General features: G+C 34.6%; 2 protein-coding genes across 2 annotated transcripts; one reads left to right on the top strand and one right to left on the bottom strand.

Moving 5' to 3' along the window:
* On the top strand, positions 1–4,218 carry LOC107612968 (cell division cycle protein 48 homolog; the record flags this gene model as incomplete). Its single annotated transcript, XM_016314774.2, is given in 9 exon segments — positions 1–30; positions 180–345; positions 759–987; positions 1,496–2,262; positions 2,411–2,632; positions 2,746–2,817; positions 2,908–3,189; positions 3,336–3,695; positions 3,775–4,218. Coding segments are annotated over 9 exon segments (2,421 nt in total). The 3' UTR covers positions 4,069–4,218.
* Positions 3,915–6,153, bottom strand: LOC107612969 (ABC transporter G family member 3-like). Its single transcript, XM_016314775.2, has 4 exons — positions 5,857–6,153; positions 4,657–5,247; positions 4,488–4,551; positions 3,915–4,170 (listed from the first exon to the last, which is right to left on the bottom strand). Exons 2-4 carry the CDS (start codon positions 5,126–5,128, stop codon positions 4,134–4,136), a joined length of 573 nt encoding a protein of 190 aa, XP_016170261.1. The 5' UTR covers positions 5,129–5,247; positions 5,857–6,153; the 3' UTR covers positions 3,915–4,133.

Genomic DNA, 9,366 nt, shown 5'->3' with positions numbered 1-9,366 from the left:
AATGTCTAATCAGGGCGAATCATCAGACCCGTAAGTCAACTCTGCCATTCTTCTGTTCCCTTTCAAAAATCGTCTCTTTCACTCCCCACTAAGTAGTTCTTCTTGTTCATGTGTTAGGTAACTTTTTTATACTTTTGGGATTATTGAAGTTTTTGTTTCTTGTGAATTTGAATTTTCAGGAAATCGGGGAAGAAGGACTACTCAACGGCGATTCTTGAGCGGAAGAAGTCGCCCAACCGTCTCGTGGTGGATGAAGCCGTCAACGACGACAACTCCGTGGTGTCCATGCACCCTAATACCATGGAGAAGCTCCAGCTCTTCCGTGGCGACACTATCCTCATCAAGGTCACTTTTCTCACCCTCCTCTATCTTCTTACTTACCTTCCTCTTGCTGTGTCTTAACTCTTAATTGATTTATTGGATTCCTCCACAGAAAGTACTCTTTTTCAGAGTCTCTTACTGGGATGCTGTTTTGTTTTGTTCTTTCTTAGCGGATGGTAGTGTGAGCTTTTGAATTTTATACTGTGGAGTACTAGGCCATGTATACTAAGAAGATCATGATTGATTGACATGGTTGCAAATAAAGTTGGATTAAATTTAAAATATTATTTACGAAAATTTGTATCAAATGAAAGCATTTCGAGTTTGGAGTATAACTATCAGAATGTCTTAAAGTTTTAATTAATTTATCTTTTATATTTGTTCTTGTGTTGCAACTTTTAAGTCAGATGAGGTTTTTGATTTGTATATGTTTGCAGGGAAAGAAAAGGAGGGATACTGTTTGCATAGCTCTTGCTGATGACACCTGTGAAGAGCCCAAGATCAGGATGAACAAAGTTGTGAGGTCGAATTTGCGGGTTCGTCTTGGAGATGTTGTGTCTGTGCACCAGTGCCCTGATGTGAAGTACGGGAACCGTGTGCACATTCTGCCTATTGATGATACCATTGAAGGTGTCACTGGCAATCTGTTTGATGCTTTCTTGAAACGTGAGTTTCTACCTTGAGCTTCTCTTAAGTTGCGGGTTTAGGGCTAGCTACTGAATTTGACTTGCTTTATGAGCTTGCACTTAGTGATGAATACTTTAATTTGAGTATTTCTATTAATGTTATAAGATTTCGTTACTGATTGTCAGCGTGTTTTGCAAAATTTCTTACCTCTTTTAAAAGTCCTTACAACTTTTTGTTTTGACTAGGCTATACTTGACTTGTGTTTTTCACATTCACATTGCTTGTGTTATAATTATAGCAAGCTATTATTATTATTATTTTTTTTGGAGAGACAGTAGTCTTGGCTAGTCAAGCTTCATATGATTGATTGTCACCTTTCTTGATATTTGATTGAATTGAATTGATTTGAATGCATGCCAAACTGACTCTTAGTAGTATATATAGAAGCTATAATCTTCAGTTTCTTGGACGGCATTAATATTACGTGTGGAATATGATTATTTTGGTGCTTGTAATATATTTTAACTTTTTAATGTAAAATTTGCAGCTTACTTCTTGGAAGCTTATCGTCCTGTCAGAAAAGGAGATCTATTTCTTGTCCGTGGAGGGATGAGAAGTGTGGAGTTTAAGGTCATTGAAACTGATCCTGGGGAGTATTGTGTGGTTGCTCCAGATACTGAAATCTTCTGTGAGGGGGAGCCTTTGAAAAGAGAGGATGAAGAGAGGCTGGATGAAGTTGGATATGATGATGTGGGTGGAGTCAGGAAACAAATGGCACAAATTCGTGAGTTGGTAGAGCTTCCCTTGAGGCATCCACAACTCTTTAAGTCGATTGGTGTGAAACCACCCAAAGGTATTCTACTTTATGGACCCCCTGGTTCTGGGAAGACACTGATAGCAAGAGCTGTTGCTAATGAAACGGGAGCTTTCTTCTTTTGTATAAATGGACCGGAGATTATGTCCAAACTGGCAGGAGAGAGTGAAAGCAATCTGAGGAAAGCATTTGAAGAGGCTGAAAAGAATGCACCATCCATCATCTTCATTGATGAAATTGATTCTATTGCACCCAAGAGGGAGAAGACACATGGTGAAGTTGAAAGGAGGATTGTTTCACAGCTTTTGACTCTTATGGATGGATTGAAATCTCGTGCTCATGTCATTGTTATTGGAGCTACCAATCGCCCAAACAGCATTGACCCAGCATTGAGAAGGTTTGGTAGATTTGATAGGGAAATTGATATTGGTGTTCCTGATGAGGTTGGCCGACTTGAAGTTCTTCGTATACACACTAAAAACATGAAGCTCTCTGATGATGTAAGTTTCATTGTCTCTTATCTTTGTTGGCGTGTATACACTCTACCAGGTTGTGCATGCCATGCTGTGGCACTGGTTGTAGGTTGTTCGTTAATTCTTTAATGTTCTTAATTTTCTGTTGCTTAACACTAGCGCCACTTTCCTGTAGGTTGATTTAGAGAGGATTTCCAAAGACACACACGGTTATGTTGGTGCAGACCTTGCTGCCCTTTGCACTGAAGCTGCTTTGCAATGCATTAGAGAGAAGATGGATGTCATTGACTTGGAAGATGAAACTATTGATGCTGAAATACTGAATTCTATGGCAGTTACAAATGAGCATTTCCAGACCGCTCTTGGAACGAGCAACCCATCTGCTTTGCGTGAAACTGTAAGTGTTTGCTTTGTATCCCTATAGTCTCAAATCATTAGTTGATCAGGTGATATGGTTTTCCTACATTATGGTTTATTTTGTAACGAATTGCCTTTGTTGACACTTGACAGGTTGTTGAAGTGCCTAATGTTAGTTGGGAGGACATTGGAGGCCTTGAGAATGTCAAGCGTGAGCTTCAAGAGGTAAATCTTGCTACTATGCACTTCACACTGTTGCTTATTTTACATATTTATTTAATTTCTAACTGCTTTTTTGTTTTTCTGTGGACTCAGACTGTTCAGTATCCTGTGGAGCACCCAGAAAAGTTTGAGAAGTTTGGCATGTCACCATCTAAAGGAGTCCTCTTCTATGGTCCTCCAGGATGTGGAAAAACTTTGTTAGCCAAAGCAATTGCTAATGAATGTCAAGCTAACTTCATCAGTGTGAAAGGCCCAGAATTACTTACAATGTGGTTTGGTGAAAGTGAAGCCAATGTTAGAGAAATTTTTGACAAGGCTAGACAGTCGGCTCCGTGTGTCCTCTTCTTCGATGAGCTCGACTCCATTGCCACTCAGGTTGGTTTTTCTTATTACATCACACTCTTAGTCTCTTACTCTATTAATATGCTACTAAATCAAATTGAGTTACATTGTAATCTTGTGGGACAAGGTTAATATTTTACAATTGTTTGTATAAACATCACTGTGTCATTCATGTATAGAGAGGAAGCAGTGTTGGGGATGCTGGTGGTGCTGCTGACAGAGTTTTGAATCAACTTCTGACTGAAATGGATGGCATGTCAGCCAAAAAGACTGTGTTCATAATTGGGGCAACTAACAGACCAGACATCATTGACCCAGCACTTCTTCGGCCAGGCCGTCTGGATCAATTGATCTATATTCCTCTTCCCGATGAGGATTCCCGTCACCAGATCTTCAAGGCCTGCTTGAGGAAGTCACCTGTGTCCAAAGATGTTGATTTGAGAGCACTGGCCAGATATACTCAAGGATTCAGTGGTGCTGATATTACTGAGATATGCCAGCGAGCATGCAAATATGCTATTAGAGAAAACATCGAAAAGGTATACTTTTGATGCAACATTAGATTAAGTTGTCATTGGTCAATTACAAAACTCTGATGAATTGTATGATTTACTTCAGGACATAGAACGAGAGAGGAGGAAAAGCGAGAACCCTGAGGCCATGGATGAAGATGTTGTCGACGACGAAGTTGCAGAGATCAAGGCTGCTCATTTTGAAGAGTCAATGAAGTTTGCCCGCAGGAGTGTCAGCGACGCAGATATTCGCAAATACCAGGCATTTGCTCAGACCTTACAGCAGTCGAGGGGATTCGGAAGTGAGTTTAGGTTTCCAGAAACTGCTGAGAGGACTACTGGATCTGATCCCTTTGCAACTGCTGCTGGCGCAGCCGATGAAGATGATCTGTATAGTTAGTCGGTTTTATAAGCTCTGTATTAGTGTCTCTAGACTTTCCCTTTAGTAACATCGGAGCCTCCTGTTTATTTTGCTTTTAATATACTTAAAATACACATAGCCCTGAAAATTAAACAAATAAATTTCAGTATACATATACAAGTTGTACAACCTAAAGCTAATTAAAGTTAAAACCCAGGTAGCATCATGTTATCACCTAATACTCTAAAGATCAAAAACCAAAACTTAGAATCTCTGATGCACATAAATGTTTCTATTTGAGCAAGAAATGCAGATATAGTCTATCTTAATATATTGGGGCATAATGGCATATAAGGTTGATCAAAGTTGACAAGCCAATTGTGTTCAATCATATTGATCACTAGAAATGGAAATTCAAAAACTAAACAGCAAATCAGAATATGAAGTTATGAACTCACATATGACCCATAGCCCCATTCACGAACACTTCACCATACATCCTGGCTGACGGATGCAATCTTCCTGAGGCAAAGAAAGGAACTCATTTGAGCTTTGATTATTCAGTCATGCATGGGAAGATCATTAAATGCTTACTAAAAAAGAACAAAACAAAGCATGCTTCTATACCTGCAATGGCTCTCAATAAAGTAGACTTTCCTGATTTGGCAGGACCCATAATTACAGTCATTGTCCCCGGTAAAGCATAACCAGTTGAACTCTTAATAACCTTATCAGAGTACTTCCTTTTTCCCTTTATTGTAATAGTCAAATCTTTCCAAGCAACAGAAGCCCCAGCAATTTTGCGAGGTATAACCACACCCTCCGGTACACGAGGTGACGGCAAGGATCCACTGTTGATCTTTGAGAGAGAAGGAGAAGCCGGTGTTGTCGCAGCATTAATGGAGTCACCTCCTTCCTCAATTCTAAGATCTGTATCAGTATCCTCCCACTCAGGTGAATCCTCAAACGAAATTGGCTGCCTGATTGAACCAGGTTTTCGCAAGTAGAAGAAGTTACTTGATGGAACCCTACTTGCCGGGCTGCTTGCTGAAGATGATGAAGACCTATAATTATCTGATTGAGACTGTATTTCTTCCATATCTAAAATTCTTCTAGATGTCAGAGTTTATATGTCAATTTCACAAGCAGAGGGTATCTCCTTAAAGCATATACCAATACATTGTTTTTCTATCAGTAGTTAACACTATCAACAACACCCTGTCATTCAAATCACGAAACCAAAATTAAGAAGAAAAGATTGAAAAAGGGGACAAATTTAATCTAATACTTATTGTTTATCAAAATAACACAGATATCACAATAACTTACTATTAATACGGAAAAGCATGATGAGATGCTTAAAAAATGGTATCTTTAAGCAACAAAAAGAACAAGAATAAACACATTCATGGCAGAACCTTAACAAGTAAGAGGTCCAGGGTCACTTACACAAAACTCCATAGGTGTTCTCCATGAAAATTGTAACAAATGGAAGAAAAATCAAACCTTGCACCTATGGTTTCTCATTTAGGCATAACCAGCTGCTCTGAGCTCAGCTAAGCTAACACACAAACCAAAGTACCAAACCACTATTCCTTTATCACTTTGTGGAACCAAAAGGCAACACTTTGGATTACAAAACACAGAAACATAAATAACTAAGAGAATTAGAAGATACATAACATATATTGAAAGATTTCACAGACATGCTAAGCTAAATACAGCAACCAAGCAAAACCCACAAAAGATTTTATCCTTAATCGAAGCGTACAAGCTCAAAGCATCAAACTTTAATAAACCAATGCTAAAAAACGACATGGGAGGTACCTGGATCTAAGCAAAGCTGAGAGAATGAGAAAAGAAACACAATACTGAAGAGAGAGAAAGAAAGAAAGTGCTGTGTTCAGTCCATTCAGTGTTAAGTTTAGTTTTGGTGTTTGGTTTTTCAATTTTCTGAAACCATTTGTGAGGATTTGAGTATTTGACCCCCTTAACCCGCAGATGATTCTTATGTATTACTAATTGCTATGCGTTACTTTTCTTTCTTACTTAGCATTTCGCATCTTACTTTATCTCTTTATTTTCTCTTTCACTTTTTTTTTCCTATGTATTTTCTGCTTCTTGTCTTTTCTTTTCTAAATATAAATAAGTGAATTATAGGATACAGAGCAAAAGTCATACAGATTTACAGATTTGCTTACTAAATTACACTTTTCAAAGCCACACTTTTCACTTAAAACCGTAGCTCTTCACAAAAAAAAGCGTCACCTAATTGAAAAAAGTAAATTAGAAGATTTAAGAGAAGAAATAATTAAGTTATCAAAATTAATAGATCAAAAATTAATGATTTTAACTAATGTTAACTGTAATGACACCGAATTCTTAAAATCAATACAAAATGATTTTTCTCAAAATCTTTATTTTACTATAAGTTTTATTGAAGGACTTCAAAAACCTGAAAAAACTTATTTTTCACACGGAATTTCTAAAAAATGTTACCATGGAAATGATTCCCCACATCTTTATCATACTTTTAATCCACAATTAAATTCTATAGTAGATATGCTTGAAGAAATATTAGTATCTATAAAATTTCAAAATATAATCAACATAACAGATTTAAAAGTAAAACCACCACTAAAATTATGAATATTTAAGAAAAATTAGAAGAAGTTACAATGCTTTTTAAACAATTAAAAATGGCTCAAGAAAATAATATTATGGAACAGGGTTTTCAAATAGAAGAAGAATTAGTAAATTCTGAAAATATAGAAAATGAAGAACACATCCTAGATTATTCAAGTGACGAAGAACCAGCAATTCCAATACAAGTAAAAAATGAAGCTGGAACATCTAAGGATAATCAATCTCAATTTAAATGGGAAACAGGTTTTGATAATTATGCTTTTAAAAAAGGGTTTATAAATAAAGATTCAAAATATACAAAAATACCATCAAAATACGTTCCTAAAATCCAGGAAATAGAAGGAGAAAGAATGCTCGATTTAGACGGTAAAAAGAATGAAAAAGAAATTTTCGAAAACTGGTTGAATTCCTTTTTATTAGAAGCTTTTACTAATCCAAAACTTAGTGAATTGTCTGGAAGAGACATTTGGAATTACATAGGGTTTCATACTAAAGGAACTATAAGAGATTATATGACATCAATAGAAAATCAAATAATAGAAGAATTAGCAACAAAAATAACAGCTTATGATAAGATATTATATATAATGATGATTCTATATAAAGAATTTTTTGGAAAAAATATTATAGATCATAGACAAGAAGTCTATAATAAAGAATATCAAGAAGCAACTCAAAAAAGATTTGCAAATATAATTAGAATTTGCTGTCAGGATAATGAAGAGATACCTCAAAAATATGGTCTTAATAAAAATTTTCAAAGAAAAAGAAAATATCAATTTAGAAAAAAAAAATAATATCCAAACTGGAGAAAAAAGAGGTATTTTAGGAAGAGAAATAACAATAAAAACAAAAGACAAAAAATGACTATTGTCCAAATAAAAAAGAAAATTGTAAGTGTTGGTATTGCCAAGAAGAAGGATACTATGCAAATGAATGTCCAAAAAAGAAGGATAAAAAGGATCTTACTAAACAAATAGAAATTACTAAGTCTTGTTTCATGGAACCATTAGAAGAATCTGATGATAACCTAGATTATATTTTTGAATATGTCTCAGAAACAGACTCAGAGACTGAGTAATAATGCCACATTTATTACTATAAAAATATCAGAAAAGTTTATAAATGCTTTCATAGATACTGGAGCAACACAATGCTTTGCTAGTACAAATATAAAACTTGATTGGAAAAAATTAAAGAAACCATTAAGAGTTAGAATAGCTGACAAATCAATACATAAAATTGACCAAAAAGCAAAGATGGCTGAAATTTTTATTCAAAATTATAGGTTCATTGTTCCATCTATATATATGTTAGACTCTGGAATGGATTTTATCATAGGAAATAACTTTTTAAAGCTATATCATCCATTCATTCAAGAATTAACATATATAGTTTTAAAAGCTAAGTAAAAGTCCTCATGCGGCTCCAGCCTTTTATGTCGAAAACAATAATGAAATTAAAAGGGGAAAACGAAGAATAGTTATTAACTATAAGAAGATGAATGAAGTAACTATTGGTGATGCTCATAAACTTCCAAGAAATGATTCTATTTTAGAAAAAATCAAAGGAGCAACTTGGTTTTCATCTCTTGATGCAAAATCAGGATATTGGCAACTTCGTTTAGACGAAGAAACAAAGAAATTAACTGCTTTTACTTGCCCAACAAAAGAATCAACAAGTATGTTGCTCTATAAATGGAATGTATTACCATTCGGATTAAAACAAGTCCCAGGTATTTACCAAAGATTTATGGAAGAAAATCTAAAAGAGTTAAATGAATTTGTTTTAGTATACATTGATGGTATACTAATTTTTACAAAACAGGATAAAGAATATCATCTTCAAAAATTATTAATAGTTTTAGAGAGATGTAAAGAAAAAGGTTTAGTTCTTAGCAAAAAGAAAGCAAGAATAGCAAAACAAGAAATAGAGTTTCTTGGATTAATTTTATCCACTCAAGGAAAGCTAAAACTTCAACCAAATGTTCTAAAAAAGGTAAATTTATTTCCTAATAAAATAGAAGATAGAAAACAATTACAAAGATTTTTAGGGTGTATAAATTATATTTCTGATCAAGGATTTTTAAAAAATATAACAGAATACACTAAAAGCTTATTTCCAAAAATAAGTACTAAAAAAGAATGGAAATGGGATGAAAAAGATAGTATGAAAATTCAAAGAATTAAAGAATTATGTGAAAAACTTCCAGAACTTTATATTCCAGAAGAAAATGACTACTTAGTAGTAGAAACAGATGCTTCAGACATAACCTGGTCAGGATGTCTAAAAGCTAAGAAAGCTATAAAAAGTTTGGAAAATCTCTTAAGAAATGGAAAATTGATTTACTACCCAGAGAATTTACATTAAGGACAGATTCAAGTTACCTAACAGGTTTCATACGATATAATTTAAAAGTTAATTATAATCATGGACGATTGGTAAGATGGCAATTATTTTTGTTACAATATCCAATAAAAATTGAATATATTAAGGGTGACAAAAATATTATTGCAGATACATTAACAAGAGAATGGAGTTCGTCTACAACGCATTAGATCAAGAAATTCAAAAATATGAGCAAGAACTCGAAAAATGTAAGCATTGTCAGCAAATAAGGACACAGATCCAATCTCTCAAGAAGGCCATTGAAGCAATGAAATCAACACAACAAGCAAAACCATCAGAGTT

The sequence above is a fragment of the Arachis ipaensis genome, chromosome B08 (assembly GCF_000816755.2).
Source record: "Arachis ipaensis cultivar K30076 chromosome B08, Araip1.1, whole genome shotgun sequence".
Lineage (NCBI taxonomy): Eukaryota > Viridiplantae > Streptophyta > Magnoliopsida > Fabales > Fabaceae > Arachis > Arachis ipaensis.
Note: the sequence above shows the minus strand (reverse complement) of the source record. Positions and strands in the feature narration are given on the sequence as shown.

Coding starts and splice junctions, on each gene's coding strand:
- LOC107612969 (XM_016314775.2), bottom strand. CDS start 5,128: ATGGAAGAAATACAGTCTCAATCAGATAATTATAGGTCTTCATCATCT. Junction 4,552..4,656: donor TTTATTGAGAGCCATTGCAG/GTATAGAAGCAT, acceptor TCTTTGCCTCAG/GAAGATTGCATCCGTCAGCC. Junction 4,171..4,487: donor AATGGGGCTATGGGTCATAT/GTGAGTTCATAA, acceptor TTTAATTTTCAG/GGCTATGTGTATTTTAAGTA.